This window comes from Ochotona curzoniae, unplaced genomic scaffold (genome assembly GCF_017591425.1).
Source record: "Ochotona curzoniae isolate NIBS_2020 unplaced genomic scaffold, NIBS_Ocur_1.0 scaffold_2683, whole genome shotgun sequence".
In the NCBI taxonomy this organism is placed as follows: domain Eukaryota; kingdom Metazoa; phylum Chordata; class Mammalia; order Lagomorpha; family Ochotonidae; genus Ochotona; species Ochotona curzoniae.
In genome coordinates this window covers 9,226,837-9,250,785 of record NW_024467100.1, presented here as the reverse complement: position 1 = coordinate 9,250,785, position 23,949 = coordinate 9,226,837, and the positions used below count along the sequence as shown (strand labels likewise).

At 40.3% G+C, this 23,949-nt stretch overlaps 1 protein-coding gene across 2 annotated transcripts; it reads right to left on the bottom strand.

Moving 5' to 3' along the window:
* Positions 1 to 7,637: 7,637 nt before the first annotated feature.
* FCRL1 (Fc receptor like 1) lies at positions 7,638 to 22,564 on the bottom strand. 2 transcript variants are annotated; one of them, XM_041003370.1, is made up of 13 exons: positions 22,465 to 22,508; positions 18,201 to 18,221; positions 17,590 to 17,667; positions 15,683 to 15,772; positions 15,135 to 15,416; positions 13,345 to 13,638; positions 12,903 to 13,181; positions 12,486 to 12,602; positions 11,555 to 11,582; positions 10,154 to 10,236; positions 9,869 to 9,940; positions 8,900 to 8,931; positions 7,638 to 8,008 (listed from the first exon to the last, which is right to left on the bottom strand). In XM_041003370.1, exons 3-13 carry the CDS (start codon positions 17,606 to 17,608, stop codon positions 7,937 to 7,939), a joined length of 1,368 nt encoding a protein of 455 aa, XP_040859304.1. In that variant the 5' UTR covers positions 17,609 to 17,667; positions 18,201 to 18,221; positions 22,465 to 22,508; the 3' UTR covers positions 7,638 to 7,936. The 2 variants fall into 2 exon arrangements, with proteins under 2 accessions (XP_040859304.1, XP_040859305.1); XM_041003371.1 differs by lacking the exons at positions 15,683 to 15,772; positions 17,590 to 17,667 and having other exon boundaries at positions 22,465 to 22,564.
* Positions 22,565 to 23,949: the final 1,385 nt, after the last annotated feature.

Sequence of the window (23,949 nt, the reverse complement as noted above, 5' to 3'; positions counted from 1 at the left end):
TATGTTCTATTGCTTTCCTCTTGTCAGCCATTTCATTGCTATCACAGCAAATGAACGAAGTTAGAGTTCTTGCAGTGTTTATCTTCAAGTCAGCTTTATTTGACATAATGGTCCTAGACCACAAGAGTAGTGATATTGGCAATTTTTTAGTTTGTTATTAATATTCTATTTTGTTAGTTATTGTTGTTAATCTCTTGCTGCACCTAATTTATAAAGTAAGCTTTATTACATAAGCATTCATGTATAGGAAAAGTATGGCGTATGAGCATGCAGAGTTTGATGCTATCTGAGGTGTCAGGCATGTACAGGAGGGAGGACTTGAAAGATATCTAATGAAAGTCTACTTATAACAGTATGATCAGAATCAAGTTATTCAGGAAGACTATAAGTGCCATTTTGGACTTCACGCAATAGAAAACTTTAAATCACACAACCATAAGTGTTGATGACCTGGGGACTAATGCACAGTGAGGTATGCATAGATCCAGTGTTATCTGTTCAGGAGAATACCTAACATCTTATTACTTGCATGTGCCTACTTTAGGAAACACTGGTGTATATGCATTGCCCATCATTAGAGCTTTGTTTATAATAGTGTAGAAAGAAAATACTGAAAACTCTCAACAATGGTCAGTTTAAGAATAAACTATGAGTAAAGTGATGAGGGAGATTAGCCAGTCATTAAAATGATCCTGAAGGATAATATTTAATAGTAACATAAAGTGCTTAGGATATAAGGGGGTAAAGTGGCTACAAAATGCAATCTATCTGCTGGACATACCTCCATCTCCTTCCACCTACCTTAGTTAAAAATGCCTGGAATAACAAATATTGGAACAAAAGGATATTTCAAAAAAGTCCACAGATAATGTGTATTATGAAAAACGTATTGTGGATTTCAAAGTACGTTGCACCAAAATAAACTTATACTTTAATTCCATTTTTGCATTATATTTTAAAAGCACCTTTGTGTTGGCATAATCTGAATGATGGAATTCAAGGTGGTTTTTATTTCCCTTTTTTAGTTTATTCATGATTTCTAGTATTCATGGGCCAGACACACACTAATAAAGTGTATTTTAAAAACTCATAAAATAATAGTCTTTACACTATGGGGTTCTGTGATTCTATAATCATCTTTCCCTTGTAGCCAATAACGTTTTCACTACTCCATTATTTTTCAGATTAACACCATAATTGTATTTTGAATCTTCTGTTTCCTTTCAGCATCCTGTGTATCTGATAACACACAAAAGGTAAACATTTTAAGTTGAAGAACATGAAAAGGAAATTGTAATTTCTGTTGGGAACCTACTCTGAAATGGTTGTAAAGTAGCTCAGGAAGAATCTTATTCTTTGTATCCCACCCCACTGTCTTAGTTCTGTGTCCTTACCCAATGGGCACATTTGTAACTTTGCCCTATCTTATCAAGCCTTATGATAGTGAATCCTCCGAAATACGTCAGTAATATTTTGTCTTGTTTTCATGCCATCAGTGGTAGAAACTTCCTGTGAAACACAGATAAATCTGCCATTATGATATTTGGTGTTACCAGAAATGCCTGATGGGTTCTTTCCTTTGCTTAGTATAGAAATAAAAAGTCGGGAATCTGTTGCAGACAGAAAAGTTTATTTGCGAAGGGACCAGGTGAGCAGGGAAGGGAGAGGGAAGGGGCAGCACCTCCAGAGAGAAAGCCGGGAGGTGGGGTGCCTCTCAAAAGAGGAAGGAGAGACACCAAAGGTTTCAAAAAGGGTCTTAGGATTTTAAGCATTCCCTGACCCCTCCTTGTTAGGCGGGAAACCTACAGGTAAGATGTTCCCCATTGGTGGTCTCTTAATTAGTTAGAAAATGGGTGGGCAATGTTGGTGCAGCCCACAGTGCAATGAAGGTGTGGCCAAGACCTCAGCAGGCCTGGATGGGCTCATTTGGGAAATGACAATGGTACGTTTCATTGAAATGGTTAATTAATACATTTGTGTCTTTCACCGTAACTTCCTGGCGATCTAAGATAGCAAACTAAACAATGAAATTTAAAGTTTCGTTCCTCCAAAGTCACACTACATTTTTGGAGAAGAAATGGAAAGGTCAAAATGAAACCCCACTGGAGAAATAAGAAGTGAAGAAAGCTGGTTCTGGCAAACTGGGATCAACTAAAAAACTAATAATATTCTCATTGTAGATGCTTACAAGTGATCAACAAATGTTGCAGAATTTTTAAATGTTCAACTAAGTACATAAGAAAGCAGGGGAACCCCAGAACCTATGAAACTAAATAATAAAACAAAATGAAATATGCTTTAAAAAAGAAAGAAAGACGAAAGACGGGGAATCCCACACACAGTTAAAAAGGAACTAAAAAAAGTGTTAAGCATGTAAATTGACATTACTATTCTCCTGGGATGAGGGGGGCAAAAAAGTCTATGTAAGGTAATTTTGGGGTGCAGAGCTTAGCATTAGAATTCCTGTAGAAATAGGACACAAAAGAAACCTGAAATGGAAAACTTGCATGAAATATGGATTTTCTTAAGACTTCCATTCTTTTTCTCCCCAAAGACTCAAGTGAGTGGCTAGTGAGGAGAATCATCCACCAACACAGATGATAAGTAGTCTTAACTCTCTACTAACTCTGAGGAACAGAAAATTTCCCCCTTGAATAACAAAACTCCTTAAGTCTACCTTAATGAGTACACTCTGGGAAATCCCAAGTAAAGAATTACCATAATAATTGGACTTATGCCAGTAACCCTCCCAGGGTGCAGCAGAAACAAATGCAGACTGCCTTTTGTCAGGATGATGTAACAAGGCCACAGACCAGGACATAACAGTCTCCATTCTCCCCCTTTAAAAAAAAAAAAAAAAAGTTAAATGCTGTTTATCTCCTCCAAACGTCATATTAAATTTTGTCCCCAGTGGAACAACATTGGCAGGGGATGGTGTATTCAGCAGTTAATTGATTCATTAAACAGAACTGATATCTTTCTCACAAGAGTGAGCCTTATCTTTATAGGACTGGGTCAGTTACCTTGAAAGCAGATGGTTACAAGTTCATCTTGCTTCGTTTTCTCTTGCTTCTTCCCTCGCTATATGATCTCTCATTCCTAAGCACGTGCCTGACCTGCTTTTCCGCTGCGCATGGTGTGGCATGAGGCCTTCACCAGAAGCTGAGCAAATACCAGCACTGCACTCGTCAATTCCAGAAGCATGAATAATGATAGACCTCTTTCCTTTATAAATGACCCAGTCTCTGGCATTCTGTTATAGCAACAGAAAGTAGTCTGAGGCCGTTATACATGAGTGGCAATAATTTTGGGAGGCTTCTATGATTCTGCTAAGAATCTTTATCTATTTACTAGAGCAAAAATTAAAAAAAAAAAAAAAACCTAAATGTACAGACAGAGTCCCTGAGGCTATTAGCATACCTGATGCTGCAGGCAGTCTACAAAAACAACTCGATAAAGTAGGGAGTGTGATTTATGTCTGGAGTGCTGAGTTCACAGACTGTTGGCACTGGAAACCAAGCTCAAACAGCAGAATCGGTTAAGCAGAGAAATGAATCCATGAATTTAAAGACGAGTTACTTACTTTACCCAGTTGCAGAAGAGAAATTGAATGAAAAGCAAAGAAGAGAGCCTATGAGATGGATAGTATAACATCAACAGAGCTAACATTCACATTGTAATGCTGTCAAAAAGAGAGGAGATTTAAAAAGGACAGAAAGCTTATTTAGTGAAATAATGACGGGAGATATTCCAAACCTAGGAAAACTTAGAAACAACTGGATACAGAAAGCTCAAATATTTCTGATTAAATTTAAATCAAGTAAGACTACACAAATATACATAATAAATGACAAAAATGACTGCTGGCAGCAAGAGAAAAGAAGATCCTCAAAACACAACCTATGCGGTTGTATTTGGATAGATCTTTTTTAAGACTAGGAGACCTTAGACTAATATATTAAAAATGCTGAGAGAAAAAAAAATATGTCAACCCCAAGTGCTTTATCCAGCAAAATCATCCCTCAATAATAAAGATTTCCACACAAGCAAAAATTGAGAAACTTCATTTCCAACAGATTTTCCTTACAAGAGATGCTAAGGGGAGTTCTCCAACCTGAAATGCAAGAATAACAATTGAAGTATTAAATCCGTAACAGTAAAAATATAAAATAAAAAAATAACAATAGCAAAAAAAAAAAATACAAAAAAGGACGGTAGCAATATGTTTTTAGCATACATTGTATTCCAGACAGTGCTCTAAGCATTTACATATAGAATTTTACTTACTCATCAAAGCAACACTATATTTAGTTACAGCTATTATGTGAACAATGCATCAATTTGACCCAAAACCCAGTCAGAATGGTCAAGGAAACAAGTAAATCCAGACAATCATTTCTCACAGGCCATGTTTTAATCAATTGCAGATAGTATGTCTCACCAGGAAAATTACAACCACTAAAATAGGAACTAGATTAAATAATAAAACAATTTAGCCCAAGATGGAACTAGAAAACAGAGATAAAGATTCTAATTTACTCAGAATGCAAATCTGGAAGAATAAGAGCAATGGAAATACAATGAGAATTGGTAAGCTTCCAATGTGATTTTCTAAAGGAAAGAATTAAAGTAATATTGAGAAAGCATAATAATAATAATAAATAATATTTACATAGTTTCTAACCTTGAAGAAAGATGCAAGTCATCAGATTTAAAAGGTATTCATCTCAGTTAAAGTAAATTTACATCTAGCTACATGATAGTGAAATTACATAATACCAAACATTGGATGTCTTTACATAGCCAGAGAGAAAAGGCAGACTAACCACAAAGAATAATTATTCAACTAACATGATTTTTCAAAGGCAAGAACAGAAACTAGAAGATCATGGAACAATTTATTATGAACACTTTCAAGCCTTTAAATAAAATACCAATTTAAAATCTGCTTTTGGAATGATTTGGACAAATGAACTCATAGACTGTATCATTAAAAACTAGAAAATTCAACAAACAAAATAAGACATCAAAGACTGGAATTTAAAAAGCTATTTGTAGGCTTAATACAAGTTTTAAGGTAAGGGGCTGATTGTACAAAGAGGTTGAATTTTCTAATCACATAGTACTCTAATTCCGTAGTGCACAATTTTGAATCTCAGATCCCTTCCTGAGCTCCAAATAACCAGAGGGGCATAAAAAAAAAGAAAAAAGATGGAGAATGCCTTACATATCCAAAAAAAGGAAAATAAAAACTTCCAAGGGCCAGAAACTCAAAGCAGGAATTTAAGTTGAATAAAATCAGCTCCCTGCTGATGTGCCTGGGAAAGCAGTGGAGGATGGCCCAAATGTCTTAAGGCAGATGAAATGGAAAGTGAGACTTCCTAATTTGGACTGTATTTAGTGCATTGGAGGAACAATGTGGCTACTGTAGCTGAAGTGGAGTTTGCAAACAAAGACAGGAGGATATGTAATATTAAATAGAGTCCAAATTCAGATTTATGTTTGATTTAAATGAGATAAGGTAACATAAAATTAAAATGGAAAAGAACAGACTGTAATATAAACAATAGTGTATAATTTATATTCGCTTCAAAAAGCTAGATATCTACCTCATAACATGTTTTAAATTCTAAAAACATACATTAATGTAAAGACAGAAACCAATGAAGTTATATTCTTTACTTATAGTAAACATATACATGAAATATTGATGAATATAAAGCAAAACTATGAAAGTGTTATGAGAATGTTACAAAATACAAAAGAGAATATAATTACATGATGTAGAAGATAACATAAAGGAAAATCAGCCAGGCACAGACAGTGAAATACAGTTGTGCAAAAACTAATTTTTTGTATTTTAAAATTCACTGCAAACAGTGAAGTAAAAGATTAGGCACAAGCAGTTGCCTTGTGTCCAGTGAAAGAAGAGTTAAAAGTCATAATAGCTAGAAATGATTCCTTGAAAGGAAGAAATAACTGAGAATGTATATGAGAGCCTTTCTGGAGTAACGAAAATATTCTATCCCAAATTAGAAATTTGGATTTGTCAAATGCATCAGGGTATCCTGTTAGTGGAACTGTGTGCCAGAATCCGTGCCTACCAGAGTGTAAGCTGTGCTTCAACTTACAGTTACCATAAAAGCCGTAAGAAGAAGAGAAATGAACTCACAGAGAATGAGAAAGGCTAAATCCAGGAAACTTCAAATGAGCTGCAAATTAACAGTAAATTTATGGAAAGAGGCTCACTGGCACCAGTAATTTAAGGAATGTGAGGAGCATGAACAATCAAACCTTTCTAGCCTCAATTAATTCTCTTACACATTGTTACTGCATATGTAAATTGATAGAGCCATAATGAAGATGCATTTAAAAGCATTTGACAAAAACATTTAATGTGCATGGTCTAAAAACCCCAGGTTTATAGATTCATCCTTCAGATAACCTGTCAGGAAGACATAAATATGCGTATACAAGTATACTCGCTTGAGCACTGCTTATATACTGTACCATTTCTGGGAGCCGACTTAATGTCTATGGATGGTGAAAAGCATTAGAATATGTTATAGCACTTAATGCCACTGAACACATAAAAATAGCTAGCATAACCAATTTTGTGATTTGTATTTAACACAGTAAAATATATATCATGATTAATCTGCATAACAGAAGACAATTCAGCCTTTCAAGATAGGGTAATATGTCTAATACAGAATTAAAATACTTCACAGTAGTTTTTAAAATAGATATACTCCTAAATATCTACATATTTACATGTACCGATCAAGTGTTTATCCAAAAATGTAGAAATGCTGAATTTTTCACAATGGTTTTCACTTTGTGATGTTAGCTTGTTGGACCAATTCGGTTTTTATTTCATGAACTTGTAAATCATTTTAGGTTGTGAAGACACAGTCTTCAAACCACTTTGCCACACTTTAAAAGTACATGAATAAAACAATAAACGCCGTATTTGTAAAGCTCTCAGAGACTGACAAACACAAAACGTCGGATGTGGTGAAACTTACAAATGGATCTTTACGTTGGCCTTTGTATATAAAATATGTCTTTGGAATTGAAACTAATCATGATAACCTCTGATGAAACTTTGTTTAAAAACTGATTTTAGATGGAAAACAAGATGTGGCAGGGTAGGACTTTCTCGCTGTGTGAGTGCAGAAAGCATTTGCATGAATTGGTGGGCATAGCTAACTTTGGGTTCATGCACTTTAAGCCTCACTGTCTCTCCACGTTAAGATCCCAATTTCTCTTACCCCACACTATTTACTCACGTAAAAAGAAGTAAGAGAGGGCCTAGTGCGGTAGCCTAGTGACTAAAGTCCTCGCCTTGCACATGCTGGGATCCCCGATGATGCCGATTCAAATCCCAGCAGTCCCAATTTCCATCCAGCTCCCTGCTTGTGGCCTGGGAAAGCAGTTGAGGACGGCCCAAAGCCTTGGGACCCTGCACCCGTGTGGGAGACTAAGAGCCTTTGGGCTCCTGGTTTCATATCAGCAAGGCGCCAACCCTTGCGGCCACTTGAGGAGTGAATCATCGGATGGAAAATCTTGCTCTCTATCTCTGCTCCTCTCTGTATATCTGACTTTCCAATAAAAATAAAATAAATCTTAAAAAAATTACAGAGACACACACACAAAAAGAAGAAAACAATTTGACCTGCTCCCAAAGGAACCAGCAAGAGTCTGGTGTGGGTAACCAAGTCCCTCTCACTACTATTTCTGTGTTGGTTCTTCTGGGTGATTCCTCCAAGGTCTGGGCCACTGGTGCCAGCTTCATGGTAGGAGAAGAAATAGTGTCCTGCAGGAAAGCACCTGGGTGAGGTGTGGTGGGAGCGTATCTTCCAGGAACTCTGAAGAACATATTGGATCCAAGGCTCAGAGACAGATGTCTTTCAAAGAACAATCTTGCATCACGTTACATTGCATCTTCATAGTCCTCATCTGTAAAGTCTTCCTTCCTCACCACAGCATAAACATCTGAGGATGCCTGGAAGAAAACACACAGGAATAGGACCAGAGCAAGGAAGACAAGTAGAATCTGCCCTCCACTGGTCCTTCCCCACCCTTCAGTGCTCCCCCCATCCTCTCATGGCACACAAGGCAGCAATACATGCCAACGTGTTGGAGAATGTGGCTCCACACCTGCATTTTTTCAAAGGCCCTGAATTCTACAGGTGGGCAGTGCAAGTGCTCCTGATGGGAGACAAACTGATTCAAGTGTACAAGACCCTTGCTCATTCCGTGGGCCATTGTTGGGTAAATCTAGGAACAGTCATTATTTAGGAATGTCAGGTTTATTCACAAACTAACTTTAGCATGTCACTGGGGTTTACCAAGGACTGGAGTGCCATCCTGGGTTTTCTGGCAGCCACATCACACTAAATAAAACTGAAAAACATCCACTGTCTTTATACACATGCACGGAGTTGCAATTCCTGTAGGTGTTACAAAGTATTTTTGCATTATCAATGGTAGCCTGAATTGTTCAAGGCTAACAAATGAATAGGTTCTCATGACACAATCTTTTTTAGCTTAGCTACATTCAATACTGATACAGCTTGCTCCAGCTGGTTTGTTAACTTCACTATACAGTGTCAAGTGTGTGGCTCACTGGCAGACTAAGATAAAGGTTTTCAAGTAAATGTAGTTTCTATACTAGGTATGAACTGAGACTGAACTGTTAGACATCCCAATGTCTATAGCTGTAGTGAATGCATATCACCTCATTGTTGTAACTAAATTCTTTTGCCTCCAAATGTGTTGGGAGGCAAAGGATGATGAGACCTTTTGCTCCTCCTAAGTGTCTGTAATTTTAAAATTTTGAGAACCAGCCCTCAGAGAGGGCAGAAAGAGAACATGAGAAAGGACTCTCACTCACCTGATTTTCCATACATGTTCTGGGAGGCTCAACTGTGGACAGAAAGATAACGTCTGTGAGATTTGATGTATGTCTTAAAGTCTTTTACTGAACTCATGCTAATAAAGCCTGCCTCTTCTATCACCTAGCTCCACAGATTGATTTCAATCAATATTTTCCATCTTGTTTTTCTTCCTATACCAATGTGGTTCTCTTGGTATCCAGAGAAACACTGGCAGTCTGTGGGGGAGGGTTCAAGTAGGCTTCATATCCTTTGTCAGGAGGCCTCCCAATATTTGTGGGCCATTTTTGTACAATATAAAACAACATCAGCAAGCAGGCAGCTGTGCTGGTGTTGCAGGGATTTGCAGAGCTACTCAAAGAGGGCATCACCTCCAATGGTGCCGAATGACCAGAAAGTGGAGCATAAAGTAGGCCAGGATAGCATCATGGTTAGGCTGTATTCCTGCAGCTACCAGACCACAGTTCAGTCTTTAGCTAGGTACAACATGTATATAATCAGCTCTAAGGGCAGCCGCAACTCCACTACTGGGAGTTGCTATGATATCATGCTCAACCACTAACTGTCTTTTTGGTTCCAGGAAACAGAAACATCAGAAACAAATTCAGGGGCCCAGCGCGGTGGCGCAAGTGGTTAAAGGTCCTCGCCTTGCACGCCCGGGATCCCATATGGGCGCCAGTTCTATCCCGGCGGCCCCACTTCCCTTCCAGCTCCCTGCCTGTGGCCCGGGAGGGCAGTCGAGGACGGTCCAAGGCTTTGGGACCCTGCACCTGTGTGGGAGACCCGGAAGAGGCTCCTGGCTTCGGATCGGCATAGCATCGGCCATTGCGCTCACTTGGGGAGTGAATCTTCGGACGGAGGATCTTCCTCTCTGTCTCTCCTCTCTGTATATCCGCCTTTCCAATAAAAAAATAATAATAAAAAAAATAAAATCTTAAAGAAACAAATTCAGTGAGACTATGTCTTACTTGGTGCTGAGTTCAATTCCTGCTGGATTTCATATACCAATGAATAAACCCCATCGCCACTTGCAGTATTCACTGAAAAAGAAGGAAAGCACCACAGCACTGACATAGTCCATTCTCTCACTTAACTCACTTGATGTCTACCACCAATCATAGCCACTAACATAGATGAGTCATGTATTTGTAGAGGAGTTTGAAGCATAACCAAGCAGGGCTAGCAAACATCACACCATGGCCCCGTCCCAACTTGTGTACTCATATTGGGTCAGGGTCCTAGGGCAGTCTCACCATTTTCATATACAGGCTGCAAGTTTTCTGGAGCAAGTGAGTTGAGGTGAATAGATTCTTGCTGTACAGGGCTAGGGAAACTCCTGCAAATACAGAAACACATGTTATCTGTTTTAGGTAGAAACTCAGATATCCAAGACTCTGCCATATAAGAGTTTAAGAACTGAAGGACAGAGCTTTAGAAAGGATCTTGATCTATAAGTAAGCAAGTCTATACATATATTCTCATAGATAAACCAGAAAGTTTGTACCAAAAAGTGAAGATATATTATATTATGCATTAATACTCCCAAATAAAAAGGGGAACTCTCAGTGAAACTGATAAATATACCTCGACAATTTGATACTAGATTTGCTGCCATTGTTATTACCTACAATGCCAGGACACACTTGAATAGCAGAATGTTAGACTTGTGTTGGTTAGTAAGGGACTATAGCACTATAATAATATGGGGTTAGATGGTAGACGGGGAAAATGGAGTAGAAGGAAGAGGAAGGGGAGGGAGAATCCCTAAACCTACAAAAGTGTATCATGGAAATTAATAATAGCAATTAACATTGAAAAAAGAAAGGGTCTTAAACAGAACACTGATTCCCATGAAAATTGGCCATAAGGAGGCACAGTTCTGGGGTGCAAGCCACAGCTGTCCCTTGTGCATGGGCTGGGTGAGGCACTGGAGAGTGCACACTACTCCATGTGTGTGAGATCCTTCCTTGTCTGACCCACCGTGATATTCCACACCCCTGGACAGTGCACTTTCTAGGTGCCCAGTGCATATGAAATAACAGAAATATTGATTCATCTCAGATGGTCAGGCACAAAAGAAATTCAAGGAAGGAGCAGAAGACAATGGCCATGTGTATACCCCAGAAAGAGGAAAAATCTGTTTGTTGTTGGCATAAACAGTAACACACTAGAAATATCAAACATTGGATTTCAATTATTTTCATCCTCTAAGCTTCTAAAGAATTTCATAACAATTTGTGTTATGTTTATTACTCTGTCTTACATCTCAGACATTTGTTTATATCATGTTTATTTTAAAATGTTTCAGATATTTTCATATTTTTACATCTCTGAGCAGTCAGTGGAAGAACTTACAGACCAACAGGTAATGGTTGACTGAATAAATACATCATTCTGGTCAGATTAATGTCACTTTCTTTTTGTTGAAGGGAATCAACTGGAAAAACCATGAAAGGATTTAAAGTTAATGTTAAAAAAAAGAGAGAGAGAGAGAGAGAAATAACATATAAATATTCAAGGTTGCCAGTAGGAGAACCTAGGTGAGTTTGGGTCATGAGATAGGATAAAAACTCATCAGAGAACACAACTGAAATTTTTAAAGTTTTTTTTTTTATTATTATGAACATACAAAAAAAAAGAGAGAGAGGCCTCACCTTTGTGGATTCCTGGTTGAGCATCTTCCTGTAAGTCAGACAAAGGAGTGAACTCATCAGTGGCTTCCTCCATACTGCCATTGTGTGGGGACATGCCCCATTCCAGGACATCCCAGCAACCATTTACAGAGCTCTCACCTCACAAACAAGCAGATTCATATCCAAAAGGGCCAATAAATACTAGAGCTGAACCCTGTGTCTACATTTTGGTTTTTTTGGTGGGGGAATGATACCACCCAAACTTACCACAACAAAAGTCCTTGGACAAGTTATATTATGGATAAGATAAGATGCTGGAAAAGCTTGGAAATTAAATAATAATCTCCTATTGTTTTCTTTTGCCCCTTCTCTAACATGGTTAATGGAGAATATAAGACCAAGGCTAATATACAAAAAATACTGCCAATTATGATGTGGTGGGAAGCTACACGAACCAGAACTGATAATAGAACGACAGACTATGTGACACGGGGAATCAAACTCTTTTAAAAGATGACATCTCTGCTGAACAGTGAGAAAGATCACAAAATGAGTACAGCATGTGGCTACAGGTTCTGAGCATCTCAGAGAGAAGGGAAAGTGTGGGACGATACTGTGAGATGAACAGAACCAGGGCATGGCCTTTAGAGCTGCAGCTGCTGTGGGTTTTTCTCCTTTGGTGGCTGATTAATTATGTTTTAACTGATTGCATTCTGTATGAGAATTAAATCACAGAAGCACAAGACAGCAGCTGAATCTCAACCGAGAGTGTACGAGGGACGAGAGTTTTCCTAAAGCTCTTCCTACACACTGGGAGCAAGCTGTGAGCAAGACAGGCAAGGCAGCTCACAGCACGTACTCATTTTGAAGCATGTTTATCACAAATCACCTTGTGTCCATAAGAAACAAAGGGTCACAGTAACAAACTACACTGAACTATTCAAATACTCACCTATCTTTTTCCTGAACAAGCAGCAAACTAACAGAGCCATAGCAGCTGGGACAAGACTGCCCAGCAGCCCCTCAAGGACTCCTGCAGTAAGACGATCACTTGTGCCTCCAGTGGACGCTGTGGAAAGAGACCTGGACATGAGACGTTGAGAGGGAGGATTCCCAGTTTGGAATAAAGAGCTCTTAGGCAGGCACTGTGCCCAAAATCTGCTCTTTCAAGGATATTTTTTATTTATGTATCTAGGAACTTACAGGCTATCAATTTAGTGAAAGGAGAAGACAGGCCCTTAGCCTGCATGACAACACCACCAGCTATCTTTGATAGCACATGAACGGAAGCAGTGTGGTATCACTGAGCCACTATCAGGAATCTGGGAAGGAAACATTGACCAGGATAATTCCACAATCAGAGCTGTACCTTTAACATTGAGTGTCACCGCTTCACTGCGCTGGACCTCATGGCCATTGTCAACTTCACAGGAGTAGTTTCCAGAATGTTCTGCAGTCAGCGAGAGGTTGAAGGACACTCCTCGCCCAGACAGGCCTGGGCTCTTCTCCAAAGTAATATTTTCATGATAGAACCGGTATAGGATCACAGGAGAATCTCCGAGGGCTTCACAATGCAGCTCTACTACGTCTCCCACCACAGTCTGGTCCTGGGGAGCCTTGAGGGTGAGGACAGGACGAGACACTGGAACTGAGAGAGATGATGGAGTGTCAGGGAGGGTTGTGAATGACATGACAGACTCATAAGCACTGTCCACAAAGGCTCAGGCTCACTGAACTTCTTCAAGTTGCCCCAGGGACGCATGCAGCCCAGTTTAAGGTTTGGCAGCTGAGCAGCAGGAGATAGGATTTACCTCTGACCTTGACGCTCACCAGCCCACTGAGGCTGGGACCAGAGCCAGAGCCATTGTCAGCCGCACAGTAATACCGGTCAGTATCACTCTCTCTCGCTGAAAGGACCTCAAATTCCGCTCTCTGTGAAAACTGAATCTTTGTTTCCAGTCTCAGACTTGGGGCCCCTTTGTACCAGCTGAAGGTGATGTTTCCTGTGCCTTCAGCAACTGAGCAGATGAAAATCAATTTGTCTCCTTTCATCACCTGTCCCCCAGGAGGCCAAATCTCCAAGCTCACATCAGAGACAGGGACTCCTGCATGAACACAAGATGTTGTAGGAGGATCTTTAATAGGGAGACAAGGGGTCAGCATGATGATCCTGAAAGCAAAGGTTGTAATGACAAAGTCAATGATTTATGTTGTTGAAACTGTGGCAGGCAAGAAGGGGTGCTTTACAGTTCTGTATATAAATTGAAATTGAAATTGATATGTCAATGAAGTAGTTCTACCTTTAGACCAGAGATGGTCTCCCCAAGAAACCATTAAATTTATCTGGACAATAAGTTACTGGACTCTATGCTTGATATAGGTATGCAAAGAAAGAATCTTGACTTAATTGAAACTGTAATGCTGCAACAAGGTGGAGGAATCCACCATGGGGGGAGGACATGGGAGGGTTGGGGGAATCCCAGACACTATGAAACTGTGTCACATAATGCAACATAATTAATATAAAAAATAATTTAAAGCCTTGGGATGAAGCTTAGCTGGATTTACCTTCAGACCAGAGATGGTCTCACCAAGAAATCGTTGAACCCACTAGGATAATAAGAAACTAGACTTTATGCTTGGTAAATATTTCCAATGAAAGAACCACAACTGAATTGGAACTGTGGTAATGCAACAAGGTGGAGAAATCCACCATGGGGAGAGGGTTCGGGGAGGGGCGGGGGAAATCCCAATGCCCATAACACTGTGTCACATAATGCAATACAATTAATAAAAAAAAATTAAAAGCAAAAAAAAAAAAAGAAGTGCTTTAATGATTTGGAATTCGCGTTAGTTGGGTCAATGGAGGAAGTGTAAGAAAGATAATAGAATAAAGTGTTATCTTCCTTCCTATGGTAATGAACTCACTACTCTGACCTTCCAGGCTCTCATTTTTTGAAAGCCTCAATAATACAGTATAGTGATTACCATAGCTGCAAACCCAGCTGCTTGGGTTTGAGTGCTGATTCCAACCCTTATGGTCTGTGTGTGCTCAAATTAACTTCTCTGAAGCTTCATTTCCCATCTGTAAAATGGAGGCGGTAATGATAGTTATCTCTGTCAGTTGTGGAGGATCAAGAAACAGTGTACATGAAACCCTTGAACATGGCCTAATGCATATGAGTTGTTGAGTGGATTTGTTGTGGCTGTGGTCAACTTTCACCAGTGTTGAGATTTTGCAAGGTTGGGAAAACCTAGCCTGCAATAGGCAGTAGACTTTGGCATTTGGCATACTGTGTATATGCAAAGCTAAGAATGAGTGAGGATGACATGCTCAGAGTCACAAAGTACCTTTTTTTTTTTTTGGCCATTTATCTTTCAAGACTGAATTTTACTTCCCTTCTCTAATAGTCTACTGCACCCACTTCTTGCCCTCAGCCTTCTGTTACCACTTCACCATGTTGAGCCTACAGAGAGAAGGATACCAGAAAGGATGGAAGGTCCCCTCTGTCATGTCCACCATCCCAGGGGGCAGGAGATGTCCTGGTTCCACTCTCCTCCCCCAACTCTGACCCCACAAGCACAGTTCCTGGTTACTCACTCTGCACATTTAAGTAGGTGTTCATGCTCTTTTTTGCAACGTCTTGGTCCACAGCATATGCCTCACACAAGTAAGAGCCTGAGTCTTCCTTCTTTATGATTGGGATGTGGAGTTTTGAGGAGCTACTGCGTGGCTGTAGGATTTGGCCATTTTTCTCGAAGCGAAACTGGAGCTGGAGCTGAGGCTTCTGTGGAGCGGACCCAATCTTACAAATCATGGTCACTGGGCTCCCCTCGATAGGACTGGGTTGGTCGAATGTCAACACAGGTGTTGGAAACTGTTCTAGAGAGAAGAATTAGAACATAGCTTTGACATTTCAGACCCACATTCTCTCTTTCAAAGACGGAATACGGGACCCCTGAATACACCATCCCCGCATCCCAGCTCCCTGATCTAGGACTTCTGTACGAATTTTTCTAGAAACCTGGATATAAGGATCAAATTTAATCCATATCTCAAGTCTCGTATGTCCTCATTTGGGCATTAAGGGCTGTTTGGGAAGAATAAAGATGGCTAAAGTTGTTTTCTGCCCCCACTTATCTCCTTACCTCTCTCAGCTGCACAGCCGCACCCAATGTCACAATCTTCGACAGCAGTGGCTGTTTGGGCATTTGATAATCTACCTCTCAGACTGTGCCCTTCAGAACATTTTTAAAGTTTTAGTTATGTAAGAGGAGTAACTTTAATGTATTACATATATACTGTTTTAAGAGTTTAGTTATACTTTACATCCTACCATCCCTGTCTTTCTGGCTCTCATTCTTCTCCTCCTTCTTCTTATTTGTTCTCTTAATTTATACAATGGCATACCTTCACCTTATAAGCACCCGTTTGATCCTCCAGCAAGTAAATAATTCAACAAGTTGTAAGTAGAAGAAGCACTGTTCCTCACGAGTACAGACAAGCGCTATAAACAGAAATCAAATCTCAAAATGTCAACTTCACTCACATGCACTACATTTTTTTACTCTGTGTGTTAATTACCACAAGCCAGGGCAACTGTGATATTTGTCTTTTGGGGACTGGGTTATCCACTAAGCATAATGGTCTCTAATTGCATCCAATTTCTTGCAAAACAAGATTTATTTTTTAAAATTTATTTTTATTGGAAAGGCAGGTTTACAGAGAGGAGAAGAGACAGAGAGAAAGATCTTCAGTCCACTAGTTTACCCCCAAGTGTCCTCAACAGCCTGAGCTTAGCCGATCAGAAGCCAGGAGTCAGGAGGTTCTTCTGGGTCTCCCATGTGGGTGCAGGGTCCCAAGGCCTTGGGCCATCCTCTGTTACTTTCTCGGGCCACAAAGAATGTTGCTGGATGGAAAGTGGAGCAGCTGGGACATGAAGTGGCATGCATATGGGATCCTAGCAGACGCAAGGTGAGGATTTAGCCACTAGCGTATCACACTGGGTCGGATTTCTTTGTTTTTTTTTTTTCTTTTGTGTGAGTGTGTGTGTGTGTGTAAACAGTATTTTGTTGTATATCCATATCACAAAATTCCAAGTGCTGGGCCTGGTGTGATGTCTCAGTGGCTAAATTCTCACTTTGCATGCACCAGGATCCCATATGGGTGCTGGTTTGTGTCCCAGATGATAGACTTCCCAACCAATTCCCTGCTTTAGCCTGGGAAAGTAGGAGAGAATGATCCAAAACATTGAGACGCTGTGCCTGTTTGGGAGATTCAGAAGAGGCCCCTGGCTCCTGACTTCAGATTGGCTCAGCCCCAGTCGTTGCAGCCACTTGGGGATTGAACCAGCCGAGAGATCTTGCTCTCTGTCTCTTCTCTCTGTAAACCTGCCTTTCCAATAAAAATAAAAAACATTTTAAAAAACTGCAAGTATTCTCGATACCAGATGGGTGATTTCTAGACCTGTATCTGCAATCTCCAAGCCTTCCTACCGAACAGGTTTTCCCCTAGGACCTTCAAAGCATCACTTTCATTCTTGGCACCAATGTTTGCTTGTCGTGGGGTATAGAAGATCCCATCCATGAGACTCGCTGTTCTATTCTTGATTGCCACGGGCCTGAGGGGAAGCACCTGTCATCTGACTGTCTTTTGAGCAAGGATGGGTAGGTAACTGGACAGGCCTGATTATAAGGGTCTGCATTTCCATATGGAGCTCAGTCATGCAGTTCAGGGCTTGTTTTAGTTAATTTTTCACGTGGAAAATACCTAGTGGCAGAAATGGTTTCTGCATCTTTGATGTGGTTTTGGATTTCTAAGGTTAGGATTGGGAACCTGGGCTTGTAGGTAGAAGATGTCAAACCTGAGGCAGGCATAGCATTAACATGTGGTCTAAGGTAGAAAAAGGTCAGGTGAGAAATCCAGAAATCCTAGTTGAACAGCTCCATGGTACAGGAGTTCTTGGTTTTGAACTCCCCAGTTGCACTTGCAAGTGGCAGGACAACCTTTTTTAAGCCCATGCTTAGCAGTTTATGTACAAACAAGCAATTCTTACCTATGTTAGATCTGAACATGCTTTAATGAAAGATTCCATTTTGGGGAAGGAAAATTTTCTCCCCTGGTAAAGACAAAACTTCAAAACAGGATGAGAGTGTTGAGTTAAGTTTGCATAATGTTTGAGACAAAGAAAATGTAAGTGGGGCAACAGATGTGGCTGCAGTAAAGCTAAAAATAAAAAAGGAGACAGCAGTACCACTTCATTCCTTTCACCTGTGGCCTGAGACTTGATTACAGAGTGTTCTCAGTGAATGTGTGTCCCTAATGGGGTGCAAAAGGTCTTATGAAGTTGGAGGGATGGAGATTCTTCTGACAGGAATCTTCAGCGCCCTCTGCCGTCCATGTGCATATGTCATCTCCCTCACTGTGTTGGGACTTCCCAGAAATAAGACTGTGTTCTTTATGAGTCTGCTCACCTAGTAGAGCAGACACAAGCTAAGTGCAGAAACTGGGGTGAATACAGAGCAGCTGGGGCCCAGGGGAGCTACTGATGTTTGTACATCTCAGCAGGTGTCACCCAGATGTCTCTCGGACAGGCAGACTGTCCACCGCTGCTATGAGTGACCAAGCACCCATAGACCATGAAGAAGAAAGGGAAGTGAAACTCACCGGTTGGTTCACAAAGTAGAGCTGCAAAAGAATTCAGGAGAAGTGAATACAGAGCAGCAAATCCACAAGAACATGAATTTCAACTCCTACAAGTACACCCCAATAATATACCTTCTTCCTGTGCCCCTCGCATGTCTCTACTGGCTTTCCTTCCTCAACTTTTCCCCTTTTTTCCTTCCTTTCTTCTGTCTCTCTGCTTGTGCTCCTCCTGTTTCCTTCCTTTACTTTTCCTTCCATCTCTCTTCTTTCACACATTTCTCTTCATGCACAGAACAGCACCTGACTTTCTTGTGGTCATAAAATAATTTCCAATGACTTTTGTTACCTGTGATGAGCAAAAGGTGCCTTGGACCTTAACAACTAGCAGGTGCCTCTTCCAGCCTCTCATTCTCCCTCCCATCACCTCTTAAATGTAACAGTGATTCAGAAATAACAGATAAACAATGCAGACAGTGCACAATCTCATACTCAAGACTAGGGGCACCTTTGTTTACCAACCTCAGCTCGAGAAGCTAGAGAAGTGCAGAGGAAAAAAAATTCAGATTTCTCTAACTAGTCTCTCCTTTGTCAGTATTTGGCGCTCTCATGTTATGACATAGTGGTCAAAAAGGTTTTGAAGCTCAATAGCATAGGTTTGAATCCTCACTCTTCCTCTTACAAGCTGTGTGATCCTGGGAAAAATGCTTCACTTCTGTGTTTTAATTTATTTTCTATGAAACATGCCTACCTCACAGACTTTTCATGAGGGTTAAATAACTTGATAATCACAAACTGCATAAAAAGTGCCTAGATTTTGCTTAACATTCAGTAAATATTGTCTCATTATGATCCATTTAGTAATCTGGAATACCTATTTGTCTAGAATAAATGTGGTTCTTTGGTTTTTGTTTTTGAGTAACAAGCTCCTTAGAGGGAAGAAGAAATTGATGGAAATGAATTAGGATAATAATCATGTTTTCTGTAAGCTTCTGGAAAGTTTTGATTGCTTTCCATAGGCCAGGCATTGTGCATGAAACAGGGTTATAGGAATGAACAAGAATATTGGTCTTGTCTTCCAAGGAATTTATATTATAATGAGAGTGAAAACCAATTAGAAATTAATATGCAATGTTATTTCAGGGATTGATTAGTGCTGTAGGGAAAAAAAGCAGATAATTGAATTTCAGAATATCTTAGGACAGTCTCTTCTCTGCATATCTAACTTTCCAATGAAAGTAAATAAATCAATCTTTTTTTAAAAAATTAAAAGCATTAAAATACGGTGTTCTGGGAACCAAGCGAAAAAGTAATCGTTTGTGTCAAGTGCCCCCCCAAAGGTAGAGTAGACTAAGGAATGAAAGTTGTCAGGAGGCAACTTGGAGGAGGTAGTGGTACCAAGAGTAATTTCAATGAAGTGCTAATTTGAAAGATTGAAGCAGGTTCAAGAAAGGGTTCAGAAGCCCAAGGGCTTATGATGGTTCAACATCGGCAGTGATTAGGAATATTGGATTTGGCCATAAGATGATTTCAAGCATGAGGGAATTTCAGACATGTCAGAAAAATTGCCGTTTTGATTGTGCTGGTGATCATAATAGCACTCCAAAGCTCTGTCGAAAATTCAGATGTCTTCAAAAAAGCAAATTTCAATGTACTACTGTGAAAAAAAAAGCTTAAAGAGAGGAGGAAGTGAAACAAAACTTAAGACGTGATAAACGGAAACAGAGAAATGAAACAAAATGGAGGAGACCATCAGGTAACAATACAGTAGCATGTTTTATGGAAATAATCTAGAACAGAGAAATATTTTGATAATGAAATAGCTTTTGAAAAGAAGAGGGCTTTGTGTCCCGTGCACCATTGGAGAGTTTGTGTATTCAGAGTTGGGCAAAGAGAATGGAATGTGTGACTGCAAAGATAGCAGGACTATTAGATAAAGTTGTGGAAAAAAATGAAAAAAAAATTATTGTTGCTCCTATGAAATATTTGGCAGGGATATAAATTCAGTTAAGAGGCACAGTTTTCAGGTGAAAGGAAGAAGTACAAAATAGTGGTCATCAAGAACAGAAAAATGGGGTCTGGCTCATGGCTTAACTGGCTTATCTTCCACCCACAAATACTGGCATCCCACTAGGGGGGCAGTTCATGTCCTGACTGCTTCACTTCCCATCTAGCTCCTTGCTTATGTCCTGGGAAAGCATGGAGGATGGCCCAAGGCTTGGGGCCCTGCACCCAAGTAGGAGACCCAAACTAGGCTCCTGGATCCTGGCTTCAGATCAGCTCACAGCTCCAGGCATTGTGGTCATTTGGGGAGTGAACTACCAGATGAAAGCTCTTTCTCTCTTTCTCCCTATAAATCTGTTTTTCCAATGAAAAGAAATAAATCTTAAACACATTCACACAGAGAAAAATAGGACTAAAAAAATGTAAGTGGTCTGCCTGTTACTGTAAAAGGACACCTAAGATTTGGAATCCTACATTTAAAGGAGAACAGGTTAATGGAGGACGAGAGAGGTACCTTTTTTAAAAAAAAGTTAGATGAATCCAGTTAAGCACAGGTGTAAATACAGAAAAGTAAGTTTGTTAGGCGAGTGCTACTAGAAAAGAAAAATGAAGGTGTACCCTAAGGAGTGTCATGGTGACTACAGAATCTGAGGCATCTGAGAAGTGAGCACAGACATTGTAGTACCTGATCATGGAAACGTAACCAATCCCTAGAGATGGAAAGGCAGAGGAAGTGAGACAGAAATTCAAGGAAATAAAAGGAGTAGATGTTGGCAAAGGAGGTATTCCTAAGGTTTAAAAAATTAAAAGCATTAGAATACAGTGTTCTGGGAACCAAGCGAAAAAGTATTCCTAGAAAAGGGAGTACTTATCTGTGTCAAGTGCTCCCTCAAGAGACAGAGTAAACTAAGGAATGGAAATTGTCAGGAGGCAACTTGGAGGGGGGGAATGGTAGGAAGGGGGAATTAACAAGGAATGATATCAAATAATAGAAATCATAGGAAGTGGGAGGGGCTGGCCCATGGATCAACAAGCTAATGCCCCATAGTAGCAGCACCCCAAATATTCACTGGTGTGTGTCCCAGGTGCTCCACTTCCTAGCCAGCTCTCTTTATGGCCCAGAAAAACAATCGAAGATGGTCCAAGCCCTGGGGACCCTGTAGCTAGGTGGGAGACCTGGAAAATGCTCCTGGCTTTGGATCTGCTCAGTTCAGCTCTTGTCATTGTGGCCATTTGGGAAGTGAATGAGCAAACGGAAGGCTATGTCTATCTTTTCTTCTCTCTGTAAATGTGGCTTTCAAGTAAACGTAAATAATTTTAAGTGGGAGGAGCTGAGATGCTAATTGTATGGATATTCTTTGTGGCTATTGAAAATGCTAAGAATTTTCAATAGAAGGATTAATGGCGGTAGGGGCCACTATTGTGGTGCAGCAAATTAACCTGCCACCAGCAATGATGGCATGCGGTGTGAGTTCAAGTCCTTGCCGTTCCACTCTCAATCCAACTCCCTTCCAGAGCATGTGAGAAAGCATCAGAAGATTGCCCAAGTATTTAGACCCCCACACCCATGTGGCAAATACAGAAGGAGTTCCAGGTTACTGCCTTCAGCTTGGTCCAGCCCTAGATGTTGTGTTCATTGGGATATGTGCCAGCGAATGGAATCTCTATATCTGTCCTCTCTGTGTGTCAAAAAAGAATTACTGTTGGAAAGAGATATCAATAGCCAGCATTTCCTATCAGATAAAACTAAAATGATCTCTTGGGCTTGGCACAATGGCTCAGTGGCTAAAATCTTCACCTTCCATGCACTGGGATCCCATATGTGCACCAGTTTGTGTCCTGGCTGCTCAATATCTCATACAGCTCGCTACTTGGGACCTGGGAAAGCACTGGAGGATGGTCCAATGCCAACAGTCCCTGCTCCCATGTATGGGAGACTTAGAAGAGGCTCCTGGCTCCTGGCTCCTGGCTTTGGATTGACTCAACTCCGGCCATTGTGGAGTGAACTTGGGGCAGTGAACCAGTGTATGGAAGATCTTTCTGTCTGTATCTCCTTCTCTCTGTAAATCTAACTTTCCAATAAAAACAAATAAATCTTTTAAAAAATTAAAATGATCTCTTTTTTTCAAAAGTTTTGCTTTCCGGTACCGCCTGACGCTGAGCTTTGGTTAGAATTAGAGACCTCAGCATTCCAAGTACCTCTCAGCATCACCAGGTAGGCATTAGTCCCCATAGCTCTCCATGAAGAGGTCTCCCTTACCCAGCTCTTCGTTACCCTACTCACCGTAGATCAAGAGCAGGAGGCTCAGCAGCATGAGGACCAGTCAGGGTCAGTAATTGTAGATGCCTGTTATCAGAAAAAGAATTCACCTCAGAGTGACAAGACGGCAGCTTGCCAGAGGTTTCAGGAAGTCAGAGTCAGAAGTCAGCACACATTTACAAAAGCAGAACTCTTCAATGGTCAGTCTCTATTTCCGCTCCAATGGAGAGTAAGAAACGTAAAGGTGCTTCTCTTTATAGTTTGGTTCAATTCTACAACTTAAAAAGATACTAACCATGAATATACGTGGGCTTTTTTCAAGAACTCAAGTATCTTAGAATAAGTTTCTCAAATGTAATCTCTCACATTTGTGAATTTCATCAGGAATAGCCTTGCCTGAAACTCATATGGCATATTTTTCATTTTTCAGAAACTCATTCACTTGAGAGACAAAGAGAATGAGAGAGAGCGAGAGAGACTGGTTTAGGCCATAAATGTTTGCAATGTTCAGGGCTAAGCCAAGCTGTAGCCAGGAGCCTGGAACTTATCCAGATTTCAAATGTGAGTGTAGGGGCAGGATAGCTTCTCTGCTGCAGGCACTTTAGCAGGAAGCTAGGTCAGGGGTGAAGCTGCTAGATCATGAACTGGCACCCATGTGGCATACTGGCATCAGAGTCAGTTTCACCTGCTGTACACAGTGCTGCTGCCCACACGTTTCATTCTTGATAAGGTTGTCTCCCTCCTTGACTGGGTTTCATTAGCAGTCACTAGCACAATCACACTATGTAAATGTGCCAGCCACTCAGCCAGAAACCAATGGGGCCTTCTTCCAGGTAGTATGTCTGAGGGTTGTAGGCTGATTTGTCAAGCTATTCATGGATATACAAGCTTCCCAGATTTACAACTTCAGTATATCAGTAAATAATCAGGAGGAGCAAAACAAACAAAATCATGGGCAATTATAATCTGAAAGACATTTTCAAGTGAATTACAGAAAATAAGCATATACAATTACTGGTGGGTCATTAGCCTTACCCAAAACCATGCTACCTATAATCTCTCCCATAGCTTCCTTAAGCATGTTGGACCCACCTGTTCTCAATACCAAAAGCCTGTATGTAATTCAGTGATACATTAGAGAACAACCCACATAATTTTCAATGCTTCTTGAATCTGTGAGTATCTTAAATCAAGAATAACCAACATGGAGAAGGCAAACTATTAGGTGATTTGCAAAGAAAGAATCCAGTGTTCATATCCAAGCTTAATTATTGAGTCCTAATTGAGATGACACCTCATTCTCTTTCTCTTTAGAAATACACAGATGGATAACAACCTGATCCAATTTTCCAATAACTCATAATAGCTCTCGGGTTGGGGCAAGTATTCTAATAAATCTATCAAGGATTCCTTAGATGTAGAAGAGTATCCCACTACCAGTTTGTATAGACGTCAAGATTAAGATCCAATGATTTTACTGTGTTGGAGACTACTCTCAATTACCACAAA

Excerpts from the sequence above, each read along its gene's own strand:
- FCRL1 (XM_041003370.1), bottom strand. Across the intron at positions 15,417-15,682 it reads CGGCTGTGCAGCTGAGAGAG|AACAGTTTCCAACACCTGTG; the intron begins GTAAGGAGATAA and ends TCTTCTCTCTAG. Across the intron at positions 12,603-12,902 it reads GGTGACACTCAATGTTAAAG|CGTCCACTGGAGGCACAAGT; the intron begins GTACAGCTCTGA and ends CTCTTTCCACAG.